The sequence below is a fragment of the Zonotrichia albicollis genome, chromosome W (assembly GCF_047830755.1).
Source record: "Zonotrichia albicollis isolate bZonAlb1 chromosome W, bZonAlb1.hap1, whole genome shotgun sequence".
In the NCBI taxonomy this organism is placed as follows: domain Eukaryota; kingdom Metazoa; phylum Chordata; class Aves; order Passeriformes; family Passerellidae; genus Zonotrichia; species Zonotrichia albicollis.
In genome coordinates this window covers 19,115,018-19,138,129 of record NC_133859.1, presented here as the reverse complement: position 1 = coordinate 19,138,129, position 23,112 = coordinate 19,115,018, and the positions used below count along the sequence as shown (strand labels likewise).

The 23,112-nt window shown below is 42.8% G+C and overlaps 1 protein-coding gene across 2 annotated transcripts in view; it reads left to right on the top strand.

Annotated features, from left to right (window-relative positions):
- LOC141726935 (microtubule-associated protein 1B-like) overlaps positions 1-23,112 on the top strand; it is a 150,218-nt gene that overhangs the window by 11,255 nt on the left and 115,851 nt on the right. For both annotated transcript variants that reach the window (XM_074532046.1, XM_074532045.1), the window contains exon 2: positions 7,758-7,859. In XM_074532046.1, the coding sequence (XP_074388147.1) occupies positions 7,758-7,859 (102 nt within the window). The remainder of the gene's footprint in view (positions 1-7,757; positions 7,860-23,112) is intronic.

Genomic DNA, 23,112 nt, shown 5'->3' with positions numbered 1-23,112 from the left:
GAAATCCTGACAAGAGTTATGAGAAGAAATATTAGTGCTAGTCTCATGGTAAGGGGTTGACCACACAGCTCTTAAAGCATTTCTGTACCCCAAAGGTACCAAAACTCAAAGTGATTTAACTAAAAAATTTCATGAAAACACATGCTCAGGAATGTGGGGAGAGGTCACTAGACAATTCCTCACATGCAATCCCTTATCCATTTGCCAGCTCATTTGTGTATGTTTAATGACATTACTTTAGGGGAAAAAGAAAAAATCGCTATAATGTTGGTGTTCAAAATCACTGCAGTGCTTGAATTTACCAGTAGTGAAACTGTTTGCTCGTTATTTTCAAAACAAAGCAAGGAAACAATAGGAAAAAATCACAGAATCATAGAATGGTTTGGGTTGGAGGGGACCTTAAAGATCATCTAGTTCCAACCCCCCTGCCATGGACAGGGACACCTTTTACTAGACCAGGTTGCTCAGAGCTCCATCCAAACTGGCCTCTCTTATAGCCAGGTCTTCTCAGAACCTTCTCTTTTCCAGGCTGAACAACTCTAACTCTCAGTCTTTCCTCATAGGAGAGGTGCTCCAGCCCTCTCATCATCTTCTTGGCCCTCCTCTGGACCCAGTTCAACATGACCTTCTTATGCTGGGGGCCCTAGAACAGGACACAGTGCACCAGGTAGAGGTCTCATAAAAGCTGAGAAGAAGGGGAGAATCACCTCGCTTGACCTTTTGATCATCCTTCTTTTGATGTAGCCCAGCATGTGGTTGGTTTTCTGGGCTGCAAGTGCACATTATTTGATCATGTCAAGCTTAGAATCATATCAGGGATCTCTAACCCAGGAGACCAGGGTAAAGGAATCTAGAGGGTAGTGGTCAATGACTCAGAGTGCTGTGCTTTGGGGTTCTGTATTGGGACCAGTGTTATTTAATATCTTAATTAATAACATAGACAAAGGCATCAAGTATACCCTCAGCAAATTTGTTGATGACACCAAGCTGAGTGGTGCAGTTGACACCTGAAGGACAAGATGTCATCCAGAGGGACTTGGACAAGCATGAGAAGCAGGCCCATGGGAATCTCATGAGGTTTAACAAGACCAAGTGCAAGGTGCTGTACCCAGGTCAGGGCAGCCCCTGCTATTAATACAGGCTGGGGGATGAACAGATTAAGAGCAGTCCTGCTGAGAAGGACTTGGGAGGTGCTGGTAAATGAGAGGCTGGACATAAGCCAGCAGTGTGTGCTCACAGCCCAGAAAGCAAATTTTATCCTGGGCTGCATCCAAAGCAGTATGGCCAGCAGGTTAAGGGACTTGATTCTGCCCTTCTGCTCTCATGAGACACCACCTGGAATGCTGCATCCAGCTCTGGGGGGCCCAGTACAGCAAGGACATCGACCTGTTGGAGTGAGTCCAGAGGACGGGCACCAAGATGATAAGAGGTATGGAGCACCTTTCCTACAGGGAAAGGCTGAGAATTAGGACTGTTCAGCCTGGAAAAGAGAAGGCTTCAGGGTGACCTAATTGTGGCCTTACAGTACCTGAAGGGAGCCTACAAGAAAGATGGAGAGAGACTATATACAAGAGCATGGAGTGACAGGACAATGGGGAATGGCTTCACACTGAAAGAAGGTAGGTTTAGATTAGATATTAGGAAGAAATTCTTTACTGTGAGGGTGGTGAGGCACCGGAACAGGCTGCCCAAAGAAGTTGTGAATGCCACATCTCTGGAGGCCAGGCTAGATGGAGCTCTGATCAACCTGGTCTAGTGGAAGGTGTCCCTGCCCATTGCAGAGGGCTTGGAACTAGATGATCTTTAAGGTCCCTTCCAATCCAAACCATTCTGTGATTCTGTGACTCTTGGAAGAAAGATTCTTGGGTCAAGGGGGATTAGATTAGAGAACACCTATGCAAGCTTGTCATCCAGAACTCCATGGGCCCTGACAGGATGCATCTACAAGTGCTGAGAGAGCTGGTGAATGCCATAGCTAGGACATTCACGATCATATTTGAAAGGTCATGACGATCAGGAGAGGTGCCTCAGGACTGAAAGAAAGCAAATGTCACCCCCATCTTCAAAAACGGCAAGAAAGAGTACCTACAGAACTACCGGCCAGTCAGCCTCACATTATTTCCTGGAAAGGTGTTGAAGCACCTCATTTTGGAGGCCATCTCTAAGCACATGGATGACAAGAATCACAGAAGCACACAATGAGCTGAATTGGAAGTGACCTACAGCGATCAAGTCCAACTCCTAGCCCTACGGAGCACCATCCCCAAGAATCATATTATGTGCCCAAGAGTGTTGTCTAACCTCTGTCATGCTTGGTGCTGTGACCACTCCCCTGGGGTGCCTGTTCCAGTTTCCAACTACCCTCTGGGTGAAGAACCTTTTTCTAATATCCAACCTAAACCTCCCCTGACACAACTTCAGGCCATTCCCTCAGGTCCTGTCACTGGTCACCACAGAGAAGTGATCAGTGTCTGCCCCTTCTCTTCCCTTCACGAGGAAGTTGTAGACTGCAATGACTCCCCTCAGTCTCCTCCAGGCTGAACAGACCAAGTTACCTGAGCCATTCCTCATACAGCTTCCCCCTCAAGGCCCTTCACCATTTTAATTGCCCTGGTTTGGATGCTAATAGTTTAATATCTTTCTTACATTGCAGTCACCAGAGCTGCACACAATATTCAAGGTAAGGCCACACCAAAGCAGAGTAGAGTGGGACCATCACCTCCCTTGACCGTCTGGCAATACTGTGCTTGATGCATCCCAGAATATGGTTGGCCCTCCTTGCTGTCAGGGCACACTGTTGAATCATATTCAACTTGCCATCAACCAGGACCCCCAGATCCCTTTCTGCAGGGCTGCTCTCTAGCCTCTCGTTCCCCAGTCTGTACAGATATCCAGGGTTGTCCCATCCCAGGTGCAGAATCTGGCACTCATCTTCGTTAAACACTGGGGATTGCCCAGCCCTCTAATTTGTTACAGTTCCTCTGCAGGTCCTCTGCCTTCAAGGGAGTCAGCAGCTCCTCCCAATTCAGCGTCATTGGCAAACTTAGTATTTATTAAGACAATTAAGAGCAGTGGCCTAAGATAGAGTCCTGCAAAACCCCACTAATGACTAGACTAATTAATTGGTTTTGTGGTCCTGGCTGGGTGGCCTATAGTAGACTCCCACGATGACATCCACTATATTTGTTTGTCCCTTAATCCTTAGCCAGAGGTTCTCAACCAAGCCATTTCCAACTGCAAGCTCTGTTGTGTGAGTTGACACAGGCAGGCAGCCAGAACAACCACAAACTCATGGCTAGAATAAAAAGAATCAATTTATCTCTGTTATCTCACTAACTGGGTGATCCCCAAAGCAAAACCCAGGCAGAAGCACTCAAGTAGAGACACAGGCACCATTAAACTTGGTCTATGATAGAGGATCACTGGCCTGCTTTTCATACAGGCTTATCTAGAGAAATTCCCAACTGCAAGGTCACTTGATCTATTTACAATCTGCCTTACCAGTTTTCTGCTTTTAACCCATTCCTCCCAATGTCCATACATTCCAGCCCATCCATTACATACTATCCCCCTCCCCTACCTTGCCTGCTCTGCCTATCCCTCCTGAAGATACTGTAACCATCCATCATGGCACACCAGTCACAAGACCCATCCCACCAGATTTCACTTATGCCAATGGTGTCATATCTCTAGGACTGGACCAAGGCTTCAAGCTCCTCTTGCTTGTTCCTCATGCTGTTCATGGTGGTGTAGAAACATCTCAAGTGCAGTTCAGCGTAGCCAACAACTTATGGAGCAGAATGAAGGATCTCACTAGTACTCAGTCCCTCCAATTTTGGCATGTCCCATTGCTTATCACTGGCAGGCCTGGTTTTGTCCCTTTCCCCCCTTCCAATCTAGTTTAAAGCTCTATCAATCAGCCCTGCTAAGTCCTGAGCTTCTCATTAACCAACATCCCCAAGTCTTTCTCCTCAGGGCTGCTCTCAACCCATTATCTGCCCAGCCTGTATTTCTGCTTGGAATTGCCCTGACCCACATGCAGGACCTTGCACTTTGCCTTCTTGAATTTCATGAGCTTTGCACAGGCCCACATTTCAACCCTGTTAAGGTCCCTCTGGATGGCATCCCATTTCTCCAGTGTGTCAACTGTACCACACAGCTTCATGTCATTGACAAACTTGCTGAGGGTGCATTCTGTCCCACTGTCCATGTCGCTGACAAAGATGTTAAACAGTTCCCGTCCCAATACCAACTCCTGGGGAATGCCATTTGTCACTGGTCTCCACTGGACATCGAGCCACTGACCCCAACTCTTTGAGTGCAACCATTCAGCCAATTCCTATTGTATTTGTGGGACCCCCATGGCAGGAAGGAATGATGAATCTGACTCCATGTTCTCAGAATGCTAATTTATTATTTTATGATACTATATTATATTAAAGAATACTATACTAAACTATACTAAAGAATACAGAAAGGATACTTACAGAAGGCTAAAAAGATAATAAAGAAAACTCATGACTCTCTCCAGAGTCCCAACACAGCTTGGCACTAATTGGCCAAAGAGTGAAAACAACCCACACCAGAAACCAATGAAACAATCACCTGTTGGATAAACAATCTCCAAACACATTCCACATGAGCAAAACAGAGGAGAAGCAAATGAGATAATTGTTGTTTTAATTTTTCTTGGAGGCTTCTCAGCTTCTCAGGAGAAAAATCCTGGGCAAAGGGATTTTTCAGAAAATGTGAATGTGACAAATTCCTTATTCACCAAGTGGTCCACCTGTCGAATTCACGTCTCTGCAGTTTAGAGACAAAGATGTTGCGTCAGATAGTGTCAAATGCTTTGCACAAGTCCAGGTAAAGTCAGTTGTTCTTCCCTTATCCATCAACACTGTAACCCCATTACAGAAGGCCACCAAATTTGTCAGGCAGTATTTGCCCTTAGTGAAGACATTTTGGCTGTCACAAATCATCTTATTTTCCATGTGCCTTAGCATAGTTTCCAGGAGGATCTTCTTCATGATCCTGCTGGGCACTGAGAAGAGACTGACTGGCCTGTAGTTCCTCAGGTCTTCCTTATTTCCCTTTTTAAAATTGGGGATTATGTTTTCCCTTTATTCAGTCAGTGAGAACTTCACCGGACTTCTCAAATATGATGGGTTGTAGCTTAGCAACTTCATCCGCAAGTTCCCTCAGGACCCATGGATGCATCTCATCATCAGGTTCCATTGACTTGTGCATCTTCAGGTTCTTTAGATGCTCCTGAACTTGATCATCTCCTACAGTGGTTGGTTCTTCATTCTCCCAGTCCCTGCCTTTGCCGTCTGTGACTCAGGCAGTGTGGCTGAAGCACTTGTCAGTGAAGACTGAGGCAAAACCGTCATTCAATACCTCAGCCTTCTCCATATGTTGGGCTACCAGGTCTCCTGTTTCCTTATGGAGAGGGTCCACCCTTTCCCTAGTCTTCCTTTTATCATCAATGTACCTATAGAAGCTTTCCTTGTTGCCCTTGACATCCCTGGCCAGGTTTAACTCTCTCAGGGCTTTAGCTTTCCTAACCTGATCCCTGTCTGCTCAATCTCTGTATTCCTCCCAGGCTAGTTGTCCGTGCTTCCACCCTCTGTTGTCTTCTTTTTTGTGTTCAAGTTTTTCCAGGAACTCCTTGTTCATCCACACAAGGCTCCTGTCATTTTTGTTTGACTTCCTCTTCTCTGGAATGAATTGCTTATGAGCTCAGAAGAGGTGATCCTTGAATATCAACCAGCTTTCTTGGGCCCCTTTTCCCTCCAGGGCCTTATCCCATGGTACTCTACCAAGCAGATCCCTGAAGAGACTAAAGTCTGCTCTCCTGAAGTCTGAGAGACTTTATTTTTACAAAGAAAAATCATAAAACATGCTCTGTTAGTTTGTTGTAGGTTTTGGTTTGGTTTTGGTGTTTTTTATTTTTTTTTAATTTAGTCATCATAATGTTATGGTAGGAAACAATAAATTTTCGTTTTAGCTACAGTGATTTTTTTCTGGTCAAATTTAAATCCTTAAAAATACATTTCAGAAAAATACATTTTATGATGATATATGTGCCAAATGTCTCACTTTCTAAGTAGTCAGGGGAAAAGTGGTAGTGACTAAAGATGAGATTTATTTTTTTAAAGAAAAAAGATCAAGCATAGCATTTTAAAGTCTTAAAACTAGGATTTTGGTATTACATTAACTAAAGATCACTTACATTTAATTTAAATAAGAGAATGCTTCAAAGCATTTGAATGAAGAAGTCAACAATTTAATATTTTGTATTTAAATATTAAATTGCAACATGCTACGTGTTGTCTTTATTTTTTTCTCATAAAATTGTTGTGCAATAGGGCTAATGTATCTCCTGAGTTATTCAGTCTTTTCAGTTTTATAAAAGAGTGTATTGCTATTTTAAAGTAAATTCCAGGACATCTCATAATGTGGCTATTAGGATGTTGGAACCAGCAGTCATAAATCAGGGGCCTTGAATGATTGTTACCTTTTGGAAAGGCAGATTTCCTCTTGCTTGTGACTGATCTCCATCCAGAGTGCTTTTTGTGAGTGCTCAGCACTTTGCAAAGGATAGCTGCATGGCTTGAAAGGAGTAGTGAGTCATTAAAACCAAAGATCACAGACAAAGACTCTCTAACTAGTCAAATTTAAAAAGTGGTATGTTTATTAACACTGGCAGGCGGCATGGGAGTTGTCCCCAAAAGGCATGACCATGCTGCTGTTTTGCGGAGAAAAGAAGAAACCCCACAACTTTATAAAGGTTGTAAAGCTCAGTATGTTTATTTACAGCACCGGATGCATACGGAGAAAATTCTCCTCAAAAGGCATGCGTACCCCTGAAGATCTCAGGCCTCCTTTTATCCCCCTTCCAAATGCATATGCATACAGTTTCACAATAGGTTCATACATATTCACTCCGCGTGACATTTATCACCAGTTCTTCTTTATCAAAGGAATTCCTAGGTCAGGGGCAAATTGACCTCGTGGTCTTTTCTGTTTTTCTTTCTCTGTTTCCTTGCTGTCTCGGCATGCGAGTTTTTCCTTCAGCTTTGGCCTCACAGACTTTTCACCGCTGCTAGACACTTCACCTAATTCAGAATGGATCTCTGCTCTGTCTCACTGCACAAGGTTCTTTTTCCTCTATTTAATAATTTCCTGAGATCTTACATACAATACATATGCATTACCCCAGCACCTCCCATCCTTGCTCTGTATTAAAATGAGGTTATTATTTCTTCATGCGTGTGCAATTCTTCTCTTGAATTGGGTCGGTGGTCTTGAATTGGGTCAGTGGTCTTAACAGATGAAGTCAGGAATGTCTTCATCAGGTCTCCATGACCCTCTGGCACAATCTAAGGCCCCCTGCTTCATGATTGATTGATGTAAAGCCCAGGTGCTAACCATTGTTCTATTGGTTTCAATATGTTCTTATAACGGGTCACTTACTCCACTTCCTTCTACAAACAAGCTCATAATGGCAAACAATATAACAATCAGCTCTATCTTAAGCATCTAATAATCATTAACCTACCATCTACGTATTTACCTTACATCCTGATCAAAATTAATTGCTTCTAACCCTCAGCTGAAATCTTGGCTTTTTAAAATCATGCTTCAGTAGAGGTTGGTTTTGGAATTTAGAAATATGCGACTGTCATTAGCTTAAATGGAGAAATAATCAATTAAAACAGTGCTCATATATTAATGTCTTGCATTTTAAATTTTAGGAATCCGATCATGGGATACAAGCTTGATTGAATGCAACTTGGATCAAGAATTAAGACTTTTTGTATCCCGCCATTCCGCTCGATTCTCTCCTGAAATTCGAGGTGAGTTTTTGGAAATGTTGGTCAAAGTTTTATATGTTTTTTTAATGAGCAGAATTAACAAATACACTCAGGTATTGGGTGGCCCTCTTTCATTTGTGATTCTCTACAATTAATACTTTTTTCTTTGTTTAAAATAAAGCCTGAAAATTATAGTTCATTTTAACTTTCTGACAACAGGAAATCTGAAAGATTTAAATAATCAGCCTTTTAGGTTAGCTTCATGTATCTCACCACAATTATTTTAGCAGTAGATGTTAGTTTTAGGCCACTCTTAAAGTTAAGTTAAACTCACTTTTTGACTGAACAGTTTGTTTGTGTAGCATCAATCTAGTAGTCCTGGAGACTGAAGCTGTTCCTCACTGTGGTAGGTAGAGCACATACAGAAAATAACCTGAAAGGTTAGCTTCACAGTTTGATAGAGTCAGAAATGGCATCATGACTGTTGTACGAGCATGGCTCAAACCCCATGTTTCTTCCTAAAGGACAGACTCTTTTTCTTGGTATGAAAAAGCTGAGGAGTAGAGGGTCTAACTTGACTCACAGGAACTTTCTTTGGCTTGTATTAAGAAACTAGAATTTTAAAGGCTACATCTTCTGCTGCGTTTTCTTCAAGACTGTCCTTCCTTAAGAAGATTATTAAAATAAATTTAAAAACCCAACAATTTTATGAAGTGTAAAATTTCATTTTATTCTCAGTGCATGGAAACCGTATATTTGGTAAGTTTTTTAACATGTCATTACTTTAACGCAAATGGTTAGAGAGTATATGAGAGATTAATTTTGGGTTTTGTATTAAAATATATATCTTTCTCCAATAATTATAGGTTGCTTTTATTGGTGTAATTATTGTAGCCATGTGCACATTGACTAGTACAACCTAGCATTGATGAATGTTATAAATTCTGACTTCGGGAATATCTTTTAAGTATGGTGATGTCATGGTTTAAACCCAAGGAGCAATTAAGTACTACACAGCCACTTTCTGACTTACCCCCATCCTGGTGGGATGATGAGGAGAATCAGGAACAAAAAATAAAAAACCTGTAGGTTGCCATAAGAACAGTTTAATAATTGAAACAAGTATAATAATAGCAACAATAACAATAACAATAATAATGGTAATAAAAAGGAGAGCGAGACAGATAAAACCCAAGAAAAACAAGTGATCCACAATACAATTGCTCGCCACCTGCTGACTGATGCCAAACCTATTCCTGAACTGTTATTGACACACATTCTGGGTAACTCCCACAGTTTATATACTGAGCATGACATTCTATGATGTGAAATATTTCTTTGGCCAGTTCAGGTCAGCTGTCCTGGCTATGCTCCCTCCCAGCTTTTTTGTGTAGCTCTTCACTGACAGAGTGTGAGACACTGAAAAGTCCTTGCCTTCAGGTAAGCACTACTTAGCAACAACCAAAAGATTAGTGTGTTATCAGCATTATTCTCATACCAAATCCCAAACACAGCATTGTAGCAACTACTAAGAAAAAAAAAAAAAAAGAAAAAGAACTCTATCCCAGCCAAAACCAAGACAGGTGAAAAGGGGTATGAAATGTTGTATCATACTACTGCATCACATTCCTAAGGTCAGTTGCTATACACTGTTGACAGAGGTCTTGATGTCTTGCTAGCATGACATCATTGACCTGATGGTCTTGAATAATGTACCAAATGTCTTCTGTTACTAATTCTTCCTCTTGCAGCATAGATTATAGCAATTTTTTCCATATCTATAGAGAGTAAAACATTATTTTTCAGCACTGTTCAATCTTTAAACAATAAGCTGCCAAAATCTGTGTTGAAAGAGCTTTAAGAGAGCCTGAAACTGGGAAAGAGGGAACATCCAGGAATAAATCTAGTCTTCTTGACCAATTTAATTTCTCAGATTTTGTGGAGAAGCCCATTGACACCTTCAGAATTCCACTGCACAGATCAGAGGACAATATTTTAGTTTCTCTATTCTCTCTGTGGTTGTCTGATGTAGAATCTTTATGAGGCTCCTTCATGTCTTCTACACTGTTTGATGGGAAGGAGGGTTTTTTTCCTTGACATTCATCAATAAAATTTTAGAATTTTTGATTTCCGTTCAACAAATGTTGAATTTTGTGTGTTTAATCAGGGAAACTGGCAACATTTATAATGAAAAAGATTGTAAATATGTATTCTCTTAAACTCAGAAATTCTCTGGAATTTGAAGAACTAGGTGACCTCTTGCCCAAGGAAAGTATTCATCCAAGATGATGGGATAGTCTGTGGGATTTAATTAAACAGCCTTTTTTTCAGTCTTCTGAGAGTAAACTGTGCAACTCAAACATAGGGACAGTATACTCTCGAGAGTCATTTAGTATGTCTGCACAGCTCTTAGTATAGTGAGGTCTGACTAATGGATGAAACTTTTTTTATTATAATGTTTATTATGGTAATTGCAGGCCCAATTCAGTACATGCTTGTATGATTCTCAAAGCAGCTTGAGAAATATGGAACACACTGTCCAAGAACATACATGCAAGAGAATGTCTGTCAAAGCATTTGTGTGTTTTCACTTGAGGAATTTGAGGTCTAATCCTTTGCCATGTGTAGTGAAAAACAATGTACATATTGACATTGCAGGCACCATGACCAGATCCAAACACTCTTTTTGTGCTTTTATCAAGGAAATAGATTGTCACAGTGGTATTTGTGTATTGTATATTCTGCTGCTGGGCAATTTATGGATGATTTATGATTCCCTGAAAAATAGGATTGAGAATGGAAATGCCAGCAGATATTTTCTGATACTTTGTAAAGCAGATCTTAGCAGACTCCTTTATAATACCAAATCTTGCAGAGATGTTGTCAGGTGCTGATGAAAAATGAATAACAGAGTCTATTAACTGATGGCCAAGACAACAGGCAACATGACTTAAAATAGGCACTCCAGTGCTTGCCTCTGCTTTCTCTGTCAAATACTGATGATAGCTTCCATCTTATGTTAACTTCACAAGGACAAAAAATTCAAAAAATGAGTTGTAACATATACATGCTGGAAAAGGAATTGTGTATCTGGTAGTGAGAGCAAGTGGAGAGTATTGGAAAGACATCTGTTGAAATTGCAGCTGTTGCTACCAGCCTTAATTAAAGTTTCAGCTGCATAAAGCTGAATATCCTGCTTCACAAAAGATGAAGTAAAAGAATTCTGTGTGTGAATGAAGCCATTGAAGGCCTTTCTGCAAGATTTTCACACCTGCCATTTTGTCCATCAGCTTCCACCTGGGATACATGACTCTATCATTGGTTTGTATTCAAGTCCTTATATAGATTAAAATCTGTTGTAATTAAGGTGCAAATGAGACCATATGCCAAAGTCAACAATACAGATTTTATTTAAAAATAAATGTGAGGTAAAGAGATGGAAAGAAATAAAAAAGAGGAGAGAGAGAGAGAAAGATATCAAGCAGAAAATAGTCACCACCCATGGATCCAGTGGTGTCCTGTTGGTCCTTCTTCATCCTGGGCTTCTCGGTGGTGGGGGTCCCCAGGTCATTCTTATGGCGGTACCACCTTTATCCAGTTCATGTTCTGGGTATCCACAGAGGCATATTCCTAATTTACATGTGAATTTGCATGCTAAGCAAGAATGGGTGTGTCCTGTGCATACTTCCTCCAAGATTTCAGGGGGCTTTGGTAGTTGTTGGTGACCGCAGATGCCTTATGTCCCATAGTTTGGGGTGATCTTTATTTGACTGGTGATATGCATATAAGCAGTTGCTTCCTTTCACACAGTTCACCACAGTGGGAATTTTCATCGGGATGAATTAACCAGGATGTGCTAACCAGATCTTGCCTCTGCCAGGCCTGGAATTAATGCCTTCCTGTCACAAATTCCTCCCTTCTGTGCTTATTTCAAGTTTCAACTGCAGTGGCTTCTCTTGTGGCAAATTCCTTCTGTGGCCTTGACAGTGTTTGAGACAGGTGGCAACTGTGCTCTTTAAGTCCTTACAACCCCTCACTACAAGTGTCCCATCCCAGAGTGAGACCAGGGGAATTCTGGATTCCTAGGGCTAAATTAGATGCAAATGAGGCCAATATTACACCTGTGAACTGTTTAATGATAAAAGAAAATAAATGGCCCTAACAGGGGGATAGAAAAGTCAGAGAAAAGAGTGAGACACAGTGTTACTGCTACGGCATTGCTATGGTGTTCATGGCACACTGTTGATGCTTGGTTGGCAGGTGACGTGTGTGCACTGCAAGCCAAGTTGACGCAGCACTCTCAGCGCAATTCTAACAGCCTGAACTGCATGCAACAAACAGCGGGACGCTCAGTAAGCGACACGATGCTTGGGCAGGAGACTCGGCAGCAGCAGGGAAGGAGGCAGGGCGTCAAGCTGCAGCAGGGACAGTGGGGAATTGGGACAGCGGTTGCAGACTGCAGCAGGATAGGGACAGCGGCGGCTGCAGGCAAGAGAGAGCAAGGGCTGGGGCCAGGAGCGAGGCGAGGCTCGGGGTTTGGAGGCAGTCACTTAGATACTGTGTAACCCCTCCCATGGTCCTATTCAAGGAAGGTCACCTGGAGAGTCTGCCTAGTGATAGAGGCTCTCTTCACCCTGATAGGCTGTCAGAAGAATTTTCCCCCAGAGACAGAGCCATTTTTGTGCACATACTGTCCCATGCTGGTACTGCCAAGACACATGAAGCTTTTCTAGTACTTTCCATTAACGTTAAAAAGAACAGATTTATAACCAACAATCCAAAATAAAATCCCAACAATGTTGAGGCACTTATTTTAAAATTAATTGATCCCTTACAACAAGAAAGACATTAAGGTGCTGGAGCCTGTCCAAAGAAGGGCAGTAACGCTGGTAGAAGTGTCTGGAACACGTCTTATGAGGAATGGCTGAGGGAACTGGGGTTGTTTAGCCTGGAGAAAAGGAGGCTTGTTATGGGGAGCACATGTTTCTCCTTGTTACCAAATGTAGCATGAGAGGTGCCACTGTATCTACTGCAGTCAGTCTCACAGTATCATGAGGAGCTCCAGCCATCATCTACCTTGAAGAGACAAATGCAGAAAGCATTGCAAGACATGCATTAGTGCTGGCTGCAGATCCAGATGCTCCTGTCTATAGACTGCTGGGAGCATCCCTTAGTACCTCATAGTCTGCATGAGCAGGTGTTTTAACACACTCTGGGTGGATCTGTCCTTATCTCAACCCTTCAAGCCTCACATTGGGTGCCAGAAGGACTGTCTGGTTTTAAGCCCAGATGGAAATAAAACACCATGCACCTGCTTGTTCAACCCCTCCTCTCTTCCCCTCCACCCCAGTGGAATAGGGAGAAGAATTTAAGTAACACTTGTAGGTTGGGATAAGAACAGTTTAATAATTGCAAATAAAGTAAAATATAATAATAATGGAAAAATAATAATGATAATTAAAAAAAAAAAAAACAACAAACAAGTGATGCACAATGCAGTTGCTCACCACCCACTTACCAATGCCTGACCTCCTGTCCGGAACCCAGATTGGATGCCCTTCTGGGTAACCCCCCCCCCCAGTTTATACACTGTGCATGATGTTCTATGATGTGAAATATTTCTTTGGCCAGTTTGGATCACTTGTCCCAGCTATGCTCCCTCTCAGCTTCTTCTGCAAACCTCCTGACTGGAAGAGCATGAGACAAGGAAAAAAAAGTCCTTGACTTAGGATAAACATGTGTCTTTGGGATGGTTTTTTAAATCCCATATCCAGTCTTTTGTTTTGTGTCCAAGGTGGTCACTGCCTCCCCCCCCGCCGATGGCTCTGAGAGTATCGTGATAGGTGAGACCCAGCCCAGGATTTCCTGCAAATTGGGGGTGAGGGGCAGCTGCTTCCTTCCAGTGGAGCGATCATCTCTGTGGCCATGCGGCGTGGTGTCTGACTAGAGATATTGTTGTCTTGTGTGTTTTGCCTGCTTTTTTCTTTTCCGTTGGCACTGTGACTGGAGCTTACTGGCTTGCTTGGGATCCCAGAGCCAGTGCCTGCTGTGCTGGGAGCCCACCGCCCCCCTGCCAGGGCTGCACCCTCTGTGCAACTGGACCCTAGAACCAGCCATCACAAGTGAGCTATCCATGAGAGTGATTCCCCACTCAGTCCTCTTGTTATTGCCACTGCTTCAGGGCTTCTTTCTATACTGTAACCTGACACCCAGACATCCCATGGCTTTGGTTACTGCCCCAGAGTTTCTGCTACATTTTGTCACCTCCAGGTGTGCCCACCTCTGTGTCACTCGTGCGCCAGGGTCGGGGCAGGAACAGGCGAGAGGCAGGATCGTAGAAAAGGCAAAGAAGGCTTTATTCAGAAGAACCGTGCGGTTTTTATAGAGTGATACGATAGATTCTATTCTATTGGCTAACTAACAGAAGCATCTTTCTCATGCACTGTCCTTGAGAGGAACAGAAAAATAAAGTAGAAAAACACCACCTGCAAATTGTTTATAGTCAACAAGTTATCACATCTTTCCAGCTCCCTAAAACTTCTCACAAGCCGCTGTGAGAAACACTTGCCGTTTCTCTCTCTCCGTCCCATGGCATCCACACCTCTGCTGTTCCAGCTTGTTTCTTCTGAGGGTTTCTGCTGCAGTCCATTCAGTTTCCTGAGTGGCATTGAGACTAGCTGCTTCCTGTGAGTTTGCAAAGGAAAACCCCTTCTCTCTCTCTCCTGCTGGCACACCCACCATTACTCCATGGAGAGAGGTGGCTGAGCTTGTGTCACAGCGCCTCCTGCAGACAAAGGGAAATCATCACACCTGCCCTGCTCGGCCAGGAGACAACAGCGCCCCTGCCAGCTGTCACTGTAACTACACCAAAGGGGAAAGTGCTTGACAGCTGAGAGAAGGCCGGTGTTGGGTCTCTGTTTTTGTTTGTTGTTGCTGCCATAGTTGTTTTGGTTTGCCATGTTATACATATATATATATATATATATATATATATATATATATATATATATACACTAGTGCACCAATGTTATTCCTTTTCCTGTATCTTTGCCTGAAAGCCCCTTAATTTCAAAGTTATAATAATTTGAAAGGAAGGGGGGGGTCATATTTTCCATTCCAAGGGAGGTTCCTGCCTTCCTTGGCAGACACCTGTCTTTCAAACTAGGACAACATGACTTAGCAGAAACAAAAACATCAGTGTTTTATCAACACCCTTCTCATTCTGAATCCAAAACACAGCACTGTAATGGCTGCTGAGAAGAAATGAACTCTACCCTAGCTGAAAACAGGACAATATGTACTTTAGTCAGTAAGAGTCACAAATAGAAAGCTAGATAGTTCTATAACAGAGACCCATGCTTTTTCATCAAATGCCCACATGGTCCCACCAAAAAGACATGATAGGTACTTTTGATTTGTAGTTGCTGGTTGCAATCTGTTCCTAGAGATAAGAAAAGCCAGTGCTCCTGTTAACTTGGGTTTCCATGCTGTCTGTGTGGGATCCATGTGTGCAGAATAGACTCATAAATGTAAGGACATTGTTTTTCTGCTTCTTGGATGTTCTACTGGTTGGAATTAGTCTGTTTGTGATTCAAAACCAGTTGCTGATATAAGAGAAAATCAAGTTAAAATTATAAAAATAATAATTAAACAATGTATTCAGAATAAATGTAGAATTTCAGTATTTGATGTTGCAACTTTATGTACTTTGGTACTTGAGGGCTCTTCTATAATGTTGAAATTAGTGACTCTCCTGTGTCCCTATGTCCCCATCTCCTTCATAGCTGTTTGTGTGAGATTCTGCCTATCAGAACTGTGGAATGCTTAGGCTTTTATTTAACAAACAAATAAACCAACAAACCCTTCCAAGGAGGTAACCAAGTTTGTAGTACTTTAATATTAGGCTGTGTAATCTGTGAATGACTCTAATGAGCTATGGAGACTTTCACATGGAAGTCAACTACCCTTTGCCAAGCTATGCAGCCTTTGGAAGCTCTTCCAATTTTATGTCAGTTCTGTAGCTCTTCTGGTGAAAAGACTGATCCCACCTTCAGCTCCCATGTCTTGAGTCACAAATAAGGTTTTCTAAGTCTCTGTCATGGTTTAACCCCAGCCAGCCACCAAGTACCACACAACAACTTGCTTGCTCCACCCACCACTGAAATCAGGGAGAGAATCGGAAGAATAAAAGCTGGAAAAGTAATGGGTTGAAATAAAGACACTTTAATAGGGAAAGCAAAAGCTGTGTATGCAAGGAAAACAAAACAAGGAGTTAATTCACTACTTCCCATGGGCAGGCAGGTGTTCAGCCATCTCCAGGAAAGCAGGGCCCCATCATGCATAAGGGTGACTTGGGAAAACAACTGCCATCACTCAAAGCATCTGTCCTCCCTTCCTCCTTCTTTGTCCCATTTTATATACTGAGCATGATGTTATATGGTCTGGAACATTCTTTTGGTCAATTGGGCTCAGATGTCTCAGCTGCATCTCCTCCTGTCATGGTTTGACACTGGCAAACGCCAGGCACCCACAAAATTCATTCGCTTACGCTCTTGTCCTGGTTTAGGGCAAATTTGGGAGAAAACCTCCAAAAGGGGGCCCCTCCAGAAAGTAAACCCACACGGCCTCTCCCCCCAATGGGTTCAGGAAAGATTCCTCAGAGAGAAGTGGAAAGAACCTGTTTATTTAAGAGGCAAAACACCCCCCAGCACACAAAATGAACAATACCGGATGGCAACACTCTTTCACTGCTCTGAAAAAGATGACAAATTCAGAAAGTCTCTCTTGGGGGTGGTCGCTCTGTTATCAGTCCCTCTGGCACTGGAGGTAGCTGCTGCAGGCCGCAAGGTGCAAACTTTTGGTGTTTCCCAAGTCCCAGTTCAGAGCAGGTTAGAGTAGTTCCAAAAAAGGGAAAGGAAAAACAGTCCAGCGAAAAAATTCGGACTGCTTAGCTAAACTAACTAATGAGCAGAAGCAAAAAGCAAGAGCAAAGCAGGAGCAAAGCAGAAGCAAGAGCAAGAGCAAAGCGAAAAGCCAGGCAAAAAGCAAAAGCCGCACAATGTACTGCCCCATCTCTGTGTCCCGCCAGCCATGGGGGAGAAGGCTGATAACAAAAACCAAAACAAAACATTCGCTCTTCAGAGCCAGTCTTGAAGGCACAGAACATAATATCCAGCATAAACAGAACACACAAATAGGGATACAAGCATCATAACATCACCCTAGGACAGCTCTCCTGCTATAGCTGAGCAGAGGAAAGGGAAAAAAAATTAACGAAGGGCTCATGAGTTAACGATTGGGAGGAAAACACTCTAAGGGCAAAAAAGGTTCAAATTTAAAGGTATAAAGTAAATTTATTATTAACAGAGTCAGAGGAGAATAATGAGAAGTAAAAGAAGCTTTTAAAACACCATTTCTGTGAGAAATGACAACTCACTTTTAAAATTTTGAAGGTTTATTAAACCTTAACAAAAAACACAACAAAAGGACTAAATACGGAAAAATTACGGTGCTGGGAGCTCCCGTGACTGTCAGCCACGTGCTCATCTACAAAATGGATGCTCCACCTTTTATACCCTTAGCCCCTCCCAAAGTTTTGTCAGTCAACTCCTTCCTTGCCGTCTAGTGGTGGAGATCACTTTCTTACATCCTGATTGGAGGTCAGGTATTACTATAGTAACCAGCCAACCCTCCCCAAATGCCCCGAGTACCAAGGCCATCCCGTGATAACAATGCAAGGAGGAAGACAAATTACAGTAACATAGGTATACATCTACAAAACTTCTCTTAACATACATATAATGTTCACCCCTTAATTGTGAGAGCAAATCATTTCATTACTCATTTATAATAGTTTCCCCCCCAGCCCCTCCCTCCTTCCCACCAACAGCACAGGGAGACAGGGCATGGGAGTTTTGGTCAGTTCATCACTCGAGATCTTTTTCTGTTTGCTCAGGGAGAGAAGTCTTTGCTATGCTGTGTGGTCCCTCCCACGGGCAAACAGTCTTCTCAAAAGTGTTGTGGCATGGGTCACTCGTCCATGGGGTGCAGTCTTTTAAGGATAGACTGCTCTAGTTTGGAAGCAAGGGCTCTCTTTATCTCTGGAAGCAGGGACCCTCTCTTTCTATTCGGGTCTCCCACTGGATCACAGCTTTCTCTGGCATCCACTCACTCCAGCGTGAACACTTTTCCTATGGGCTGTGAATGGACCTCTGCATCCCCCCTGGACAGGGGGATAGTTTGTTTCACCATAGTCCTCACTATGGCTTTCAAAGGAATCTCAGCTCTGATGGTTGGAGAACCTACCCCCTCTCTTTTTTCCCACTGACCTTGGTGCTGCCATGTTGTTTTCCCTCACATGTCTTCACTTCCTCTTCTTTGACTAGAAGAAAAATTGTTGCTTGTAGGCTCTATTGCCAACAAGTTCCACCAATTCAGATTCCTATAGCATCCTGCAGCACCAAGAGGTCAATTTCATCTAGGTTCTGCATCAGGGAATCCCTTGCCATGCTTTTGCTGCCGCGGTGCTGGTGCTAATTTAATGCCTCTCTTAATGCAGGGCCCGAGGAGGAGCTGCCCCTGCCCTTCTACCTGCAGCGCGGCTGTCTAGGAGTGGCCAGGCAGGCAAGGCTCACTGCAGGCCATGTCGAGATAGTGGCAGCCACGGTGCTTTGCCACCCCTGGAAAAAACTGTATATACTCTGTTTTGATTTTCTTCTTAAATATGTCATCACAGAAGCGTTACCAACTGCTCTAATTGGGCCAGTTGCATGTCCATCTTCAGAGCCATCAGAGATTGGCTCTGTCAGACATGGTGGGAGCTTTTAGCCGCTTCTCACAAAAGCTACCCCTGTGTCGTCGTCCCCCCCCAACCACTACCACAAAAGCAAGCCGTGCAAACCCACACACCTCCCAACTTCCCCTGCACCCTCAGCCTCCTTGCCATCATGGCAGTATCAAAAGCAGAAAAGGCCTTGGCTCTGTGCAGGCCCTGCTGAGCAATAATAAAAACATCTCTATATAATCAACCCTGTGTTCGGCACAAATCCAAAACACAGCCCCATACCAGCCACTGGGAAGAAAATTCACCTTACTCCAGCTAAAACCAGCACACCAGCTTAGAGAAGAGGGCAAAGCACAAGGTCAGAGCCTGCACTAAGCAGCCTCCAAGGCCAGGCACAAGGGCAATAATCACAGGAAAAAGGACATGCCAAGCATTTCAATTTCCTTAAACGTGTAGACTAACTCTCCATTGCATTGAACAATATAATACAATCATGCTTTTGAGCTGTACTTACGAAAAAATAATGTAGATTTGAACTCTGGATTGTTTTGTGGCCCGCTTTAATTAAATTAATTTAAATTAAAAGAAAATTCCAGACCAAGGAATCAGTTTCTTGCAGAGAATATGTCCTAGGGTGACATTACGATGCTTGTATCCCCAATGGTGTGTTCTGTTTATGCTGGATGTCATATTCTGTGCCTTCAAGACTGGCTCTGACAGTGAAAGTGGAGAGAAGAAGAAGAAGCACGGAGTTTCGTTATCAGCTGCACTCTTCCCCACAGTCTGCTGGAACACAGAACTCCACTGTTCTTGTCTGGGCATGGACATGGCAGAACACAGCACTCCTTTTGCTTTTTAGTTAGTTTAGCTAGCTGAGGCAGTCTGAGTTTTCCCTGGACTGTTTTTCTTTCCCTTTTCTTAGGCCTTCCTAAGTACTCAGAGTGTCTAGTAAGATTTTAACAGTCTGCTGCTTTCCAGAGACATGGTAGTTTGTGTGGTGTATTCAGACCAGGGCAATGTTTAGTCCTTGTATGGTAACTTTTCCCCTTCTTGTCTTGACTTGTAGTCACAAAAAAAGCATGGGTGACTTTAAAAGAAGGGCCCAGTGGAAGGGAAGGGAAGGGAAGGGAAGGGAAGGGAAGGGAAGGGAAGGGAAGGGAAGGGAAGGGAAGGGAAGGGAAGGGAAGGGAAGGGAAGGGAAGGGAGGAGGGAGAAAGAGAGAGAGAAAGAGAGAAAGAGAGAGAAAGAGAGAGAAAGAGAGAGAAAGAGAGAGAAGGAAGGAAGGAAGGAAGGAAGGAAGGAAGGAAGGAAGGAAGGAAGGAAGGAAGGAAGGAAGGAAGGAAGGAAGGAAGGAAGGAAGGAAAGATGGATGCAAGGCAGCCCTATGTATATCTATCCTACAAGCACCAGATAAGCTGGTACACTTGCCCAAGACAGTGAAGCTTCAGACTTCAGTCCCTAGGAGCAGAATGATCACATGGGTGATTGAGTGTCTCAGAAGACCATCAGGAGGGATTATCTTACATTCCTCATCACATCAGTATTTAACTTTGCCACAGCACTGTGATAGCAAGAGTCTACTGCCATGTTTCAGACACAGCTTTGGTGTGTCTTTCAAGGGCAGCTTTTGCAAGAACAAAGCATGCAACATAGACTTTATTCTGTGACACTGACATCTGAAACTTATTTTTCCCATTTTCCGGATTTGTTATTTCTTTATCTTATGAGAAATGACTACTCACTTATAAAATTTTAAAGGTTTATTAAACCTTAACAAAAAAAAAAAAACAACAACAAAAGGACTAAATAAGGAAAAATTACAGCGCTGGGAGCCCCCGTGACTATCAGCCACATGCTCATCTACAAAATGGATGCTCTGCCTTTTATACCCTTAGCTTCTCTGCCATCTATTGGTGGAGATTACTTTCTTGATTGGAGGTTAGGTGTTATTACGCTGCACTTCCTGGTAGCAATCTGGCTAAATGAGCCTTGCTTGGTCTTATCCTATGCAAGCTGTTACAGCTCCAGAGCTCAGTCCCCAAGGGGACTGGGTGCTAGAAGCCAGCTCGCTCTCAGACCAAGGCTGCGGGACAGCCCTAGCAAGCAGGGAATATTCAGCTCTTAGTGATTAGGCAGCTCTTATGATTTCAGCTTTGCTTGCTAGGTAGCTTTTCCCTTGGCCTAAGGCTCCACCAGACGGTAGAGAGAGGAGAAGCAGAAGACGCTGGCTGTTCCACGAGTATGGCTTTATTGGAGGGTCCGTGAAGGGTCTCAGCTCTTCTTCTTCCGAGTTAGTAGGGGTACAGTATGCTACTTTTATACCCTTGGCCCGGATCCAATCCTGACCAATGGCAAAGGTGTTAGAGTGACCATAAGTGACCAATAGTAGGGTTAACAACATATTGCCTTACATGGCTATAGAGATAAGGTACAAGGCGGATGTCCCTGGAGACAGGAAACTTCTTTGCCGCTGTGTCAGCATTCTATTCTCCAAGGGGCCCTGGCTAAACCTGAGGGGTTTACTACATCTGGCTTTCTCTGAATGTCCTGACTACTAAGGCTATTACAAGGGGGAGGGCAAAGAGGACTATGGAAGGCCATATTACCATAACATTGCTATACATTTTAACATCTACATAATACCTATATCTTAATTGTGAGAGCTAATTATTACATTACTCATCTATAACAAGCTTATTTTAGAAATTGTATTCTATTTTCTTCTACTTTCCTAAAGTATATGAAATGCTGAATTCTGATATTAGCAGATGTTTTCATGACTTAGAGAAGCTTGTGTTCATCCTGGATGACACTTCTTCCTTTCCCTGTTGCTGTTCTTCCTGTAGTCTTCCTATATGTCGCAGTAAGTTAAGGTGACTTAGTGGTATAATGTGAATGGTACCTTGCCAGTACTGGCACTTCCAGGCTTCCTCCCTTTCATGAAACCATGCTGCAGCTAACAACCAAGGAATTTTAAGAAATGAGTTTAGAAAAAGCTGTGGTCAGGGATATCTTTGCTATCTTTGCTGACAAGTGATGCTTTGCAGTCTACTACTCCTCCTGGCTTCCCTCTGCTATTAAATACATTGGAGGCTACTTCTGACACTTCCACCTTTTCTTTCTCTTTTTTTTTTTTTTGTCTTCTCTTTGAGCAAATTGCTGTCTCTCCATCGGTGATTGTTTAAGACTTAGACCAAAGTTCTTTCTGAAACCCACCAAATATTATTATTGTACTCCCCAACAAATATTACTTCATATATATTACTTGCAAAGATAGGACACTCTCAGAGAATATTGAGAGAATATTGGTACAATATATGACCAACTGGTTTTCATCAGATAGTCTAAGTAACCTGATTGTTGACTAAGTATGGACTGGATGCAGTAAAAAATCTCATCAGTAATTACAAAAATAAATCTAAAAAGTCTGCCTTGCCATAGTGCTATGACACGAGCTATTGCTTTGTAAATGAGGAAGCGAAGGGAGTCGACCACATCCTAATTTATCAGCATTGAACTCCGATTTATTGATCCCACTTACACACTTTTATAGTGGTGTTAATTAGGCTTATACATATTACAAAACCCGAGCTCATCATTGGTTATAGATTACACACCAACCCCTCTTTGTTGCCGATACCTGTGGTTTTCTTGTTGAGACTAACACTTGTTTTTCTCATCCTGTTGTTGACTTGTTATTTATCATTCAAGGCCTCCATGTTTTCCACCATGCCTTCTCATCACTACTCAAGGACATGGTGTTTACTGTTGTTAAAGAAAAAGCCTGAGAACCTGCTGCTTACAGCTGCCTTTTACTTTTTAACCAGCTGTATATGTTCATGGCCTTTTTTCCTTCAAGCCATGTCTGAGCAAAATTCTCCAACAAATTCCCCGTTTTACTTTTTTGCACAAGGAGGTTAGTCTGCCAGGTTTTTTCTATCATTCTACTGACCATATTTTGAATACAATTAAAAATACAAGGTAAAATAAGTAAAAGCATTAAAAGCACATCTAATATCCCTATAAGGTTCCCCAACCACGGTCCGAGCAATGGCTTTTACCCCAAAGGGTTAAAACCACCCCCAACTGAGCCATAATGTCCTGCCTTATCAGGCATTGCACGGTAGGTGGTAATTGGACTACTGAAAAAGAAAGCTGTTAGCTGTTTTTCATTCATGAGAACCAGGAGAGGAGGCAAACGGCTAGGGCTAATAATGCTGGAATCTGCTTTAGTATTGAGCAAGCCTGAAAATGATCCTTTCTGTCCTTGAAATTCCACTTCCACCCTTTTCTTGGGTCTCTCAGAAAGGTTCAAAGTCAGTAAGGTAAGTCCTCCGGTGGATTCATGTTGAAGTGAAGGGAGACGACTCATCTTCCTTGATCAGCATCGACTCCAATTTATTGATCAAACCAGGCACCTTTTATAACAGTGTTAATTCACTTCATGCATGTTGCAAAATCTGAGCTCCCGATAGGCTGTAGAGAAAACTTCAACTCCTCCTTTTGTTTACA